Genomic DNA, 13,882 nt, shown 5'->3' on the forward strand with positions numbered 1-13,882 from the left:
CGCAACCCAAAGGCTCTTTTCAGAGCCACATATTTTCACCAGTAGAGCTGCGCACGGCCGCGCGCTGCGGCCTAGGCTTGGCGTTCACTTAGCTTAGTGGGAACACCGGGGACCCGGTCACCCGTTCTCGGGGGTGACGCTCCCTGCCTGTGGCTCTGACAGCCGTGACCGCTCTGTGGCGAGGGCCCCAGCCAAGGGAACTGCGGCGCACCGGGCCGGCCAGCGCTCACGGCCCCGGTCCGCGGGGCTCCTGCTCCCCTCCCGAACGCTTTCTCGGGCGCGGTGGCTGCTGGCGCCGAGTCTAGAAGCTCCTAAAGCGGCCGCGGAGTCTCCGGGCTCCGCCTTTTGTCAAGTGTCACCCTACAGAGTGTACGCAGCCGCAGTGAGATTTGAAAAGCCCGCCACCGAGAGGCGGGGTTTCCTGTTCCGGTGCCGCCAGGCTCGCGCCCAGTGTTCCTCGTGTCGCTCCGATCCTCCCCCTGCCCCTCCCCCGCCCGCTTCCGGGGGCTGTTAGAGTCTTGGCTGAGCGTCTGTTACAGGTTTTTAAAATGTGTCTTGGGCGGTTTTGGCTCTCCCGGAAGGAGACTCAGAGGTTCTTAGGACTTTTTCGTCGTGCTTTGTCGCTTTCCCTTTAAGTTTATTTCACAGAGAGACCCAGAGAGGGAACACAAGCAGGCCCGATCTGGGACTCCATCCCAGGACCCTGGGATCATGACCTGAGCCGAAGGTAGACGCTTAACGACGGAGCCACCCAGGTGCCCTGTCGCTTTCCTTCTTAAGCTGCCCTGAAAAGGCGATCGTCACTACACTTGATTTTTAGGGTGCCGTGGAGAAGAATGCATTCGTCTCCCACCCTCCGCCTGACTCCCAGATGACCCGCCACAGTCTCCTCCCTAGTGCAGCCCCAGAATAAGAAGGCCGGCTCAGCAGCCCCCAGTCCGCCCTTTCCTGTCACTTGCCAGTTTCCTTCCAAGCCGCCCACCTGTCCTGTCTCCAGCCCCGGCCCCCCAGCGCCGTTGAGCAGCTGTGTGTGGGGAGGTCCCAGAGAAAAAGGGACCCAGGGTGGGTCAGGGTGGAGAGCAGGACATGTGGACTCAGCCCGTGGGTGTTAACATTCTGATGCTGGACACCAAGGTCTGAAAGGCTCTGGTCTGTGATCATGTGATGCCAAAGAGCCTAAACCCTGCAAGTGAAAAGCAGGATTTGTCTCCTTCCCTCATTTCTCCAGGCACTGTGACAGAGGGGCTTCTTTCTGCAACTTAGGTGAGAAAGATTGGGTTGCCGACACCTCACCTGTAAATGGAAATCCAAATGCACCCTAGAATAGCTAACTCTGTCCTCTAGGAACTCAGAGCCAGCCTTCCAGCCAGTCTGTCGCGTCTCCCTCTATTCTGTCAAAAAGGCAAAATAAGCAACAAGAAACAACAAGAATTTGTTTTCAGGCTGCCAAATTACAGCTGCACTTCAACTTTTTCTGATCATCTTGATTTCAGTTTGAGATGATACTAAATCTCCTCTGTCCATAGTGAATCTACTTTCATTCCACAGGGAGAGTAGTTGTGTAGGGAAGCATACCTGATCCTGTATGATTCCTCTCAGTGCCTCCCAGTGATGCCCCTACTGCGCGAAATCAGAAATCAAGGGCTGTAGACTACCCCTTACGGAAAACTCACACCAAACCTCAGAGAATTCTTTTCCTCCTGTTCTTTCTCCTATGCTTGTTTGTTTCATTTTTTGCTTTTTCACACTTTTTGGAATTCCCCGAGACCTCTCCAGCCTCCAGGCCTTTGCAAATATTCTCTTCCTGAAATGCCCCGGATTCCCCCTTTATCCCCAGCACACACGCGCACACACAGTTTTCTTAAATCAACGACTCACTTTTCAGCTCAACCAAAACGTTACTGGGGAAGCTGATCTGCACCGTTAAAGAATCTCAGCCACAAAGAATTGGCTGTATTCCCAGCCCCAAACTAATCATTACTAAGAGGCTGGGACCCTCAGCACTAGTGTGGTAGAATCAGGACCTGATCCCCGAGACCAGAGAGAAAGTCAGCCTTCCCCGGAGCACAAGGCAAGGAGGAGGGGGAGACCAGAATGAAACTGAGCCTCTTAGGAAGAAGGAGGGGAAGTGGCCCTGCCTGATACCCAGGCCTTCTAGGCAGAAAGAAGGAGCATCCATCTGGTTCATTCATACTCAAGCGCCAAGCACGGAATCATGTCCTGAGGATACAGGGCAGTGCTTCTAACTGAGTGTGCATCGAAATCACCTGGAGGCTTGTTAGAGGACAGCTTGCTGGCCCCACTCCCAGGGTTTCCGGCTCATCAGCTCTGGGAGAAATTTGGGAGCTTGGCTTTCTAACAAGTTCCCACAGATACAAACGCTGCTTCTGGCTACTAAGCTTCGAGAACGTCTGATACATGGAGAACAAGCGAACCAAAGCCCCTTCCTGTGTGGACGTTTCTGGTGGTAAAGATGAGGTTATGGGATATGAGGAAAGCAAAGCCAGGTGCCCCTAGGCGGCTCAGTCGGTTAAGCGTCTGCCTTCGGCTCAGGTCATGATCTCAGGGCCCTGGGATGGAGCCCCGCATCTGGCTCCCTGCTCAGCAGGGAGTCGGCTTTGCCCTCTCCCTCTGCCCCTCCCCCCCGCTCCCTCTCTCTAATAAATAAATAAAGTCATTTTTTAAAAATGAAGGAAGAACAATCAGAGGACAGTTGAAGCAATGCCTTTATTTTGTCAAACACTGATGATTTCCTCTGTGTGAGGCATTAAGCTAGAGCAGTAAGCACGACAGACAAGAGACTGCTCTCAGGAGCTGAGATCCTAAGTGGGAGAGGAGAGATCATCAACACACTGATTCCTCCACTCCATCATTTCAAATAGGACTTCTCACTGCTATGAAATTATCTGAACTAAAGCAGAGGTGCCCTGATGCTGACTAGGTGATGCTCCTGATGAGGGAACCAAGGACCCTCATTTGGGGATACAAATTCCAGGACAAGGGACTGATGGTACAACAAAGCTCCAGGGCAGGGAGGAGTTTGTGCTCGAGGTTGGAAGCGCTGTGAGCTGGAAGCCTTGTACGCAAAGGTAAGGTGTTAAGTAAGAGACATTTCTGGGGGTTAAATGGATGCCTGAACATGTTGGACCTTATGGGCCAAAGAAGGCATCCAGGTTTTTATTGTGTCCTGAGAAACTCTTAGAATTTGAAAGCACTCAGGCTGCTGTGTGGAAAATGGTATTTGTGGGATTAAAGGTAAAAACAAGCAGAAGAAAGAATGGAACGGTTATTGCAATAACCCCGGTGAAATTTTTGTAAGTCCTCTGGGAGGAGAAAGTCCAAAGAATTTATTTATGAACCAGGTTTCATGGGTGAAGAAACATGTAGCTGACATTTATTGAGCAATTTACATGTGTTTAAGAGATTGTGCCAAACTCTTTCCAAAGGCTAGCTCACTTTGTCCTCTCAACATCCACAGTATCTAGACACAACTATTTTTGCCCTCTAGTTGACGAGGGATGAGCAAGGTGTGGAGCTGAGGTCAAAGCCAGACAATGTGTCTCCAGGTTGTATGCGTACCCACACCTTACAAGCGCTGCTGAAATTCGGATGTATGATGCAGAATTATAGACCAGGATGAGGTTTCAGAGGCTGGGACATGACAATGTTTAAAACCCCTTAAGCATTCCATCGGAGGGTCAAGTGCGTTGTTGTACATGTAAGTCTGGAAATCAGAACAACTTGGGGACTGAACATAGAAATTTTGGAGAGTTTGGAAATAGAAATTTTATTGTTGGCACACATTGAAACAGGCATTTACCCATGCAGAAAAAATAAGGAAGCACTCCAAACTTTAGAGAGAGACAGAAGGCAGCCAAATGGTGAGGAAGAAAACCAGGGGAGTAGAGTCACAGAAGTCAAGAAAATAGTGTTTCAGGAAGGAGGTCGCAGACAGCCTGCTGTGATGGCTATTGGAGATGAGAACAGACAGTGACCTTTGCATGTGGTAAATGGATCTCACTGGAAACTCTGATTATGAGTAATAAAGAATAACCCAAATTTTGGGGACAGCTTCAGGAGTATTCCCTCTTACCTGAGCTCGAAGTGTCCCCACTACGTTGTTCCCGTTCTCTCTGGTCATCATGTATGACGGATGGTGGCATCTCCCCAGCTGGATCAATTGGATTTGTTTTCCTAGAAACTAGGAAAAGGAACAGAACAGAAAGTCCTGCCTGCTCAGCAATTTTGTAAGCGTGGTAGGAGAACGTCTCTTTCAAGAGAGTTTTCTATTTTGTTTGAATAATCTGGAACTGAGTTTTTATGAATAGATCCACAAAACGTTCATTAATTTACTTGCAGCTTCTCAGGGATACATGTAAACTCACGCTATGGTCACATTACTTACCCTCCATTGTCTCACTCAGTGACACACAAAAAAATATTAAGTTATCCTCACATTACCTATGAGGGGAGAGTGGTTAGTGATTTGTAACAGACAACCTAGATAGAAAATGACAGTTCAAGCCTTTAAGAGTATGTCTTCATGGGTTAAAAGTCCCCTTCCTTTTTTTCTGGGCCTCTCTAATTTCATGAAGAATAACAGTAATAGTAACAGTAATAATAATAAAAGAGAAAACAGAGAGATGACCGTGTGCCACGCACTGGACAAAATGCTTTGATTTTATTCACCCCAAACCCATAAGGTAGATCCTACTGTTTTCCCCATTTTACAGACGAGAAAACAGAGACACAGAGAGGCCAAGTGACCTGAACAAAGAAAACACCAAGACTAAGCATCCTTCTGTACAAGGTTTCCAGTTTCTTTTTTTTTTCATCTCTAAGGGGATACTGGGAACTTGTAAACTTAATCTATGACTTGCTCAGTGACACGGCCTACTACGTTCTTAGAACTTGTTAGTATATTTACCAAGACTGGTGATGGAAGAGAGATTCATTGGGCCTTAAGAAAAAATCATGGACTTCTTCCTGAATCGGGCTGAAAATAAACCTCTCACTGTTTTTATTTACCTCCACGTCATGTGAGATTGAGTCAGTTTGGACTTTCAAGCTTTAAGGACAGTTATTCGAGTCACACAGGACAGATCCAATGTGATTAATCCAGCTCTGGGGGGGCAACTCTGCTCCTCCTGATCAATCCAGGGCTCTTTTTCCTTCAAGTCATCGTTTTGCTGTCCCCTAGGACCTGATGTCTCTGCTAGGTCAAACAAGATCACCTTCTTAATTAGTGGGAAAAGGGAAAAAGGTTTTAAAGCCCAGACCTGGGAGTGACTTCTGCTGACTTTTCTTGGAGATCTTAGACACACTTACCTCTGCTGCCAGACAAAGCCAGGACATGTTGCCTAAGGGTAGAAAGCCATCTGCCCAGTTATGCCTTTATGATGTTCAAGTGAACAAATTTTTATGTTAAAAGGTCAGTCTACACCACAATGAACCAAGACGCTTCACAAAATCAAACACATTAGGATGACACCAAAGTACTAATCGGGCAGTCTCTGCCATGTTTATAGTACCAAAAAACAAGAAAGAGGTAACTCACTTGAGGACTGCTTAGTTCCTCACTGCTGAAGAGTAGAAGAGGGATTTGAATCCTGAAGGCCTGGGTTTGAAAGGACAGATCAGTAAGGATGTGCTGCATGCAGACAATAGGGCCCTCCCCGCGACTGGAAGGAAGTGACTTATTAAGTCTAAGACTGAGACACTAAGTCCAGACACTCGTTAAAACATAAACCTTTATAAGGACATCTATCCCAAGTACACTAAAACTTCTCCGAATCTTTAAGAATAAAAGTTCTGGATGGAACGCAGTTGAGAAGCAAACACGCCATCTCCCCCATACCACCTCTCACTACAAACCGACGGGCATAAAGTATCAAATTTGAGGATGTAGGGGGCAGTTGACTGTGACAACATACCAAGTCAACAGAAACAACGTAACTTGCAAATTATAAACACAGTAGCAACACCGACATCAGGATAAAACGAAACCTACAGAAAAGTGAGCAACTCTTTGGCGACTAGATAGGTGGCCCTGAAAAGGGCCTTTGGTCGAGAATCGCAGCGTTCCGGTGGGGAGATGGGAATGCTCAGCCCCCGAAGCCGTAGAGGGTGCGGCCCTGGCGCTTGAGCGCGTAGACCACGTCCATGGCCGTGACCGTCTTGCGCTTGGCGTGCTCCGTGTAGGTGACGGCGTCCCGGATCACGTTCTCCAGGAACACCTTGAGCACCCCGCGGGTCTCCTCGTAGATGAGGCCGGAGATGCGCTTGACGCCGCCGCGCCGGGCCAGCCGCCGGATGGCGGGCTTGGTGATGCCCTGGATGTTGTCGCGCAGCACCTTGCGGTGGCGCTTGGCGCCGCCCTTGCCCAGGCCCTTCCCGCCCTTGCCGCGGCCAGACATAGCAAACACCAAACTCCTAAGCCGGTCAAGCACTACCGGCCGCGGCGCCACTCAGCCCTTTTATAGCAATGAGACGGACCTGTTTGAAAACCGCGAGCGCAGGGGCGGTAACCACCCTCAGTTCCCGCCCATTGCCTCGTTCTCCTTTGCTCCGCGCTCTGCGCACCGGGCAGGCCGGGCGCCTGAAGCAATAGTCCGTCCCGGGTGGGGGCGGGGGAGTCCTTCAACAAATCCTCCCAGAGTCATCAGTGCATGCGTGTGCTTGCAACACTGGCAGCCACTACGCGGGACACCAACGCACACGCTTTCCACAAAGAAGCCTCCCATTGTCCTTCACATTTCCCGGACATCCCCAGAAATCTTCAGTTACTACTCGCTGTTGTCCCTAGGAGACGCTTGAAATAAACTTTGAAGCTAATCATAGCCTTGTTGCTAAGTTTCCCTGTGTCTTATCGATAGATCGATGTCTGGTTCACTAAGGAAGGCTCGCTGGGATGCAGCTGGATAGCCCTACGGGGGGAACTCAGTAGAACGGTAAACGTTTCAAAGTCAAATCAGGTCCAACCTCACTGGAGGCTGCGCTGAACGTTGTTTGTAAATGCGTGTGTCCCAGAGTGATGAGAACCTTGCTCTGCTGTGAGTCTCAGGTTGCTGCTTTGAGCGTGTGCTTAGTTATGCACAGCTTAGGGCCCGCGCGGTTTCTGCCGCCGCCGCGTTCTATGCTGCAGCCGTCCGCAGAGCCTAGGGCCAAGCTCTGGAGACAGCCAGCTGCCTTGCCGGCTCTATGACCTTGGGCAGTCTGGACTCGGGTTTTCCTTTTCAAATGTATAAGAAAGTCTAAGTTACAGAGCACTGGATTTCAAAAGGGATGATCCATGTAAAGTCTTTACTATCTGCAAATAAACGCTCACTCAACATTATGCTCTCAGCTCCTCCCCTCAGTGTTCACCCCTCTAAACCGCTGAGCCTAACAGAGCATCCTAGTTTGCACAACTTTCTTTCGAGAACTCCTTGAAATAATAAACACTGAAAGATTGAATTCATTGAGGAGTTCCAGTTGAATGGCCGAGATCTGGCTTCTCCTCCAGGGTCTGTGAGGAGGACCTAGTTCATCAAAGCCGTTTTCTGAGTTTATGGTGCATGGGGACAAATTCCTCACTGGGGTTCTTCCCTTGGAAACCGTGATAGGATGCAGGGCAACTAGGAACTTGTATAGAACAAAAATTCCATCTGTACTATCCCCCAACTGAACCTTAGCATTTCCTGAATTTATGGATACAGGCAGCAACCAGGGTGATGGGCGGGACCTGTGCTGTGTGCGAACCCCGGGCGGCTTAAGCTCTCACTGTTTCCAATACCATTTAGACATGTCATTCCTACTACACTGTGGTAATTCTTGCTCACTAGGGCAATCTTTGACTTTAATGGATTAATAAAGAAACACATCTGTCAACACTTCAACAGTTTGGGGGTTTGATAAATTTAATAATGTATTGTAATATAATTCTTTTCCTATGAATCCTAAGTATATTATCTTAAGCACTTAAAAGCATTGTCCTTGGAAGGGGCCGATAAGCATATGCGAAGAAGTCCATGACCCAAACTGATCAAGAACCCTTCTTTGGGATCTTCAGAGCCTTGAAAGACTCTGGATTTTGAAAATGCACAGAGAGGTAAGACTGTCAGAACAGCACACAGATCACACATCCTAGCCCCAGAAGATGGAGAACTGCCTCCAATCCCCCACTTCCGATGACATCTCCCTGCTTCTGGAGTCTCAGTCCAACACGGCTGGTTTTGGCGAGGGGGCAGAGTGAGAATAGGAGCCACCATGGCCATATCAGGAACTAGTTCTAGTTCTGGTCTATCATCCAACACCGAGCCAGACTCCCCTAGCAACTCAGCTGACTGAAGAGCAACAAATTAGGATAGCTCAAAGGATAGGCCTTATACAACATCTGCCTAAATGAGTTTATGACCCTGGAAGGGATGGATCAGAAAAAAACGATCCAGGAAGGTGTTATCCGTGTGATGGACTTTGTTCATGGCGACCCGATTCAATTTCTGCCGTGCATGCACATGTATCTCCTGGACTGTTTGGATGACTGGTTGAGGAGACCCTTCACGTGCCCCTCTTGCATGGAGTCAGGTGATGAAGCCCTGCTTTCGTCCTACGAGACTAACTGAGCCCAGGTCTCTGGTCTGACCTCAAGTGAACCATCATCTTTGGTGGTTTTGATCTTTTGTCACTGGGCCCAAAGAACCAGGGATTAGGAATTAAGATCATGCACAAAAGTTGCCCAAAAATTCCTGAATAGGCTGCAGATGTTGGAGGAAAAAAATATGTGATATTTTAGAAACTGAGGGGGGAAAGTAGGGTGGTATTTTTATGTAAACTTGACCCAGTATTTAAAATTATAATTGTATTTAGATGTTGTTATGCTCCAGCGCATAGGAATTGTGTAGTGTTACCGCAGTTGTATATGTTTAAATTGTGTGTGTTGAAGATAAGGAAAAAGATAGTGGTTGTTTTTCCTAAATGGACTAACTCTCTTTTTCCCCAGACCCAAATTTTTTTCTGAAGTTGCTGGCATTTGGATCAAGGTTTTATTAAAAGCTACATTTTATAACATGGGCACAAAAAAAGTAGTTTTAAGCTTATTGGCACAGTTCTTTCTTTTCCATTGGAAATGGATATCATTGCCTTAGCTCTTTTTAAATAGTGTATTATTATCATTGGGGCTGGCTCTATGCTTGAAAACCAGTTTATGTATAACCTGTTACAAGTGCTCTATCTGGTTGCTGATAGGAAATGCAGAATTCAAAAAAACAAAAAAAGGAAATGCAGAATTCAAAGTGATTTCCTAGCTTGTAAGCAAACTGAGATGCACCATCCTTTTTCTATAAAAACTGAGTTAATGTCAAGAGCCCACTCTAGTAAAGTGGGGTTTACTATTACCCTTTCCTATGTGTTTTACCTAATTATTTTGGTTGTTAATATGGTAATAATTAAAAGTCAAGGTCAATTTTACAAGCCATAAGAGACTCATAATCATAGGAAACAAACTGAGGGTTGCTGGAGGGGAGAGGGCTGAGGGGAAGGGTAACTGGGTGATGGACATTGGGGAGGGTATGTGTTGTAATGGGCACTGGGTACTATATAAGACTGATGAATCACAGAACCGTACCCCTGAAAGAAATAATACATTATACGTTAGTTAATTGAATTTAAATTTAAAAAAAAGGTAAATACACAAAAAAAAATCCTAAAAAAAAAAAAAGAAAATGTGTCTGCATTCACTAGATAGTCCATTGTGTATCTTATTATGTCTGATTTATTTTGGCTTCTTACCACATATTTCTAAACCATAATGTTGTTTATAAATATTGATATTATTTGTTTATAAGAAATTGTATGCCTTATGTTAATGGTTTCTTTTTTTCAGTTACAATATGCTAATCAAAATTTATAATTAAAGAAGTTTAACTGAGCTGTATTTTTGTTTGGTTTGCATTATTTTACTGCTATTAAAATAAGCCATATCATTTAAAAAAAAGCCAAGGTAAATTTTAAATGTTAGGATTTCTGATTTATTGAGCTTGAATTATGCCACCATGCTTATGTAAAATGAAAGTGGCACCATGGTGAAACAGAAAAGTTGCTCAGTCGTAACAGTTTTTTTTTTAATTTTTTTTAAATTTTTTTCATTTTTTTATTGTTAACAGTTTTGGTTCATTCTTTCTTGAGACCTCCTTCCCTTATAGTCTGGAACCATAGCAAAAGGATACTGACTGCATCTCTTATTATTGTAGTGCTGAGGTTACTGAAGTTATATAAAACACATCTCAATCTCTCTTCCCTGGAAAGGAAAGTCCTGCTGGCTAACTCACAAGTCTAAGCAGGAGAATTAAGATAAACATATTTCATGTTTCGCACACAAATGCAGAATCTGAATAACCACATGACTTCATATTTGTGATCTCAAAGAGGGAATTTCTCCTTTATTTTTTTTCTGGCAGTTAATGTAAGAGCACTCTGAATCTCTAAGCTTCTGAAGTGTTAGTGGTAGAGATGGTTTAGTACAGATGTAGTTTGTAATGTTTTATCCATTTAGCATGTGTTTATTTTTCCTTATGTACTCAAAGGTGACTTAATTGTTCAGCTCAGTGACATTACAGCTAAGAATCATTCATTAACAAAAGGAGAAGCAATGTCAATCTAACAAATCAGAACTGTTTATTTTATATTGAGTTGAATATTTGACTCTAACATTTTTCTATGTACAAAACACGAATATCTTAAGGGTTCCTCATAATTGCATTGTAGGGGAATTCAATATGTCATAAATACTTCTTAAAGATTTGACACTAGACTATAGTATCCATATGTTGGTTAATTTTCTTAGGAGCCCCAGGATGGGAAGACTTAAAGATGAATTTGAGAAAAAAATGAGGATTAACACGTTCTGTTAAAATGTTACATGTATCTTGCTTAAGTTTTTGGTCATTAATTTATATCCACCCAATTACATAAAGCAAATTTGGAGGGGGGGGAAAAAAGAAAAAATGTGCAGAGAGGAGCATTGGGAAATGCCATGAATGTTAGTATGAAAACCCTATGTTAGTAACAATAATTTAATGGAGGAGTTGAAGGGTAAATGGCAATGATTTTCTCCACTTAGCAACAGCAAAGCTTACTTCCCCTCCCTCTTAACACTTTATCTTGAAGAAATAGCGTGTCTGAGTTTTCACATTTACCTTCGGGACAGAGAAACTTTTCTAGGGATTAAGCCCCGTCTCCTATTTTTACAATGAAGAGATATTTCTTAGGTTGAGGAGATATAACCTCTACATAATATGTTATAACCCAAATACTCTCTAGATGAGTGAGGCAGCTAGGTGGTTCAGTCGGTTAAGCGTCTGCCTTAGGCTCATGATCTCAGGGTCCCCACATCAAGCCCCAAGTCAAGCTCCTTGCTCAGCGAGGAGTCTGCTTCTCCCTCCCCCTCTGCCTCTCCCCCTCCCCACTCATGTTCTCTCCCTCTCCCTATCTCAAATAAATAAAGAAAATCTTCAAACCACTTTAAAAAAAAGTAATTTTTAGATGTGTAAAAAGGTTCCCTTGGAATTAGTGTAGTGGTCTCTCACAAGATACACCAGTATTTGTCACCAGGTGTAGCCCTTATCTCAGTTAAGAGAAGTGACGGATCCATTTTGCTCTACAATATGAGACCTGTGAGATTTTTTTCTCCTAACTGTGGTCAATCCTGTGCTGAGTTACCAGGATGTAAATCTGTTAATGTTTACTCAGTAATATATGTTTTTTTTCTCTCTCCTCTATGTTGCTACAGAAAGATCATTTTAGTGACAGAGTTCTTTTACTTCTCCACACGTGAAGGGGACCAAAACCCCATAAGTTTCACATTCGTTTACCATTTCTAATAGGAATATGGTCACTGAAACACGCATCCTTTGTATATATTGATGAGAGGATCAAGACTCTCTAAGGAGAGACATAGTTGGACTACTCAGAGCTCACTGGTAGTCATTGGAGCTGTCTACTTATTTCATAGTTGCTCTGGACCTTCAATAGACTAAAGGGCCCCAAACAACTAAAATATGTCTCTATTAATAAAAAAGAATGGGGTTTCAGTATGTAGAATTGACAACGATGTCAAGTTGAATGATATATTTTGATTGGAAACAACATGGTGAGGTTGGTTATGTACAGATTATAGGGAGAGTATAGTCCAGTGTATGGAGGTACAAGAGCAAATATCCAGAAGCACCCAGAAATACAAGTTTGACAGTTAAGCAGGAGGACTGACCTGAAGGGAGACACTTGGAAGTTACCCACATCAAGGTAACTCATGAGCCCATGAAGGTGATTGGGGCAGTACCTTGGAGACTCCCTGCATTGACGCGACCTAGAGACAGCTCTTCTTTCTTGGTACTGCATCTCTTTTATTTCCCCCATCATGGTTGTAATTCTGGCTGTTCTCTTTCTTGTATGGACTGACTACTGTCACAGCCTTCCATGGCTCAGCCTCTCTGTAATTCATACTCCTCATTGCTATCAATGAATAATCTTCAAGAGAGCTGCAAAACCAACTATACTGAATCAAAACCACATTAGGATTAGGAATGCATAAGCTCCATAACAAGTGAATACACAAAGTAAGAATGATTTATACTGAGTTGATTGCTCATCTCATCTCTCCCATTTGAATCATGTTAATATGTAACCTATAGTGACACTAATTTTCATGTTTCACTTGGATGTGCTGAAGGAAGTAATCAGTCATTTCTTGATTTTGAGGGGATCAGAATCACCTCTTGGGCTTTGCTCTGTGTATTCCCAGCATTTCTTTCTTTCACCATCGTAGGGGAACACAGATTGTTACATGTTTCAAAATAAAGATACTACATTAAAAAGAAAGAATTTGAAGTGATGAAAATAAAAATTAAATGACTTTCTACCAAAAATGTATCCCCTATTCAACATTAAGAATAATTTAATATATGGGGCAGCTGGGTGGCTCAGTCATTAAGCACCTGCCTTCGGTTCAGGTCATGGTCCCAGGTTCCTAGGATCAAGCCCCACATCGGGCTCCCTGCTCAGCGGGAAGCCTGCTTCTCCCTCTTGTGTTCCCTCTCTCGCTGTGTCTCTCTCTGTCAAATAAATAAAATCTTTAAAAAAAATAATATGTGTTTCTTACAACTTTATCTCCTTGCATAAATAAGAAATATAGTAGCGAATATAAAACATGCCTTTCAAAAATTGCCCTTCTCTCAAGTGAATTCTGTAAGTATGTGGTTGTGTAAGGATTTGTGTGTTGCATGTGTATATTTGTTCATTCTGTTACTTTAATAGTTTCCCAAAGTTTATCTTCCCCAGGCATGGCAGATTTCTGTACTCCAAAGCTTATGAATATTTTAATTACTGACCCCCCAATTAAATCAATGTAAACAAAATATTTTTTTAAAGAAATAAAGGCATCCAACTCCCTTTTATATCCCTTCTGGATCTCCTCTGTCACCATCTATGTTTACAGGACCAACAATCATGTCAGCAGGATCATACATTGCTGCATTCCCCATTCTCCTAGACAAATCTTGAATGCTTGAAACCCCCAAACTAACTAACCCTGCAAAGTGTCACTAAAAGCTATGATAAAGGTTTTTCAGACAAAATAATGACTGTTCTTGTCAGAATTACCTGTTATTCCAAGCTTCCTTTACTACCATTCTTGTAGAGAAATGGAGAAAGAGCCTGTGTTATTTCTCTTCATATGAAACAGATTTTCTGGGTAAATCTCCACGAGAACTAAGCAGTTGTTGAATGTATGAGAAGCCAAGGATGTATAGAATATCACTAGAGAGCAAGCGATGGAAAGCACAAAGGGAAGAATTTATATTTTAAACGAAAATCAAGAAGTTGTCTCTCTGACCTGTGAATCTCTCAG

General features: G+C 44.1%; 1 protein-coding gene and 1 pseudogene across 1 annotated transcript; one reads left to right on the top strand and one right to left on the bottom strand.

Moving 5' to 3' along the window:
* Positions 1–2,708: 2,708 nt before the first annotated feature.
* LOC112817822 (histone H4) lies at positions 2,709–6,435 on the bottom strand. The gene has a single exon (XM_025865123.1). It carries the CDS (start codon positions 6,414–6,416, stop codon positions 6,105–6,107), a length of 312 nt encoding a protein of 103 aa, XP_025720908.1. The 5' UTR covers positions 6,417–6,435; the 3' UTR covers positions 2,709–6,104.
* Positions 6,436–8,134: 1,699 nt separating this feature from the next.
* LOC112817823 (RING finger protein 11 pseudogene) lies at positions 8,135–8,744 on the top strand (annotated as a pseudogene).
* The last annotated feature ends 5,138 nt before the right edge of the window (positions 8,745–13,882 follow it).

The sequence above is a fragment of the Callorhinus ursinus genome, unplaced genomic scaffold (assembly GCF_003265705.2).
Source record: "Callorhinus ursinus isolate GAN/ISIS: 27379988/994484 unplaced genomic scaffold, GSC_fseal_2.0 scaffold985, whole genome shotgun sequence".
NCBI lineage: Eukaryota > Metazoa > Chordata > Mammalia > Carnivora > Otariidae > Callorhinus > Callorhinus ursinus.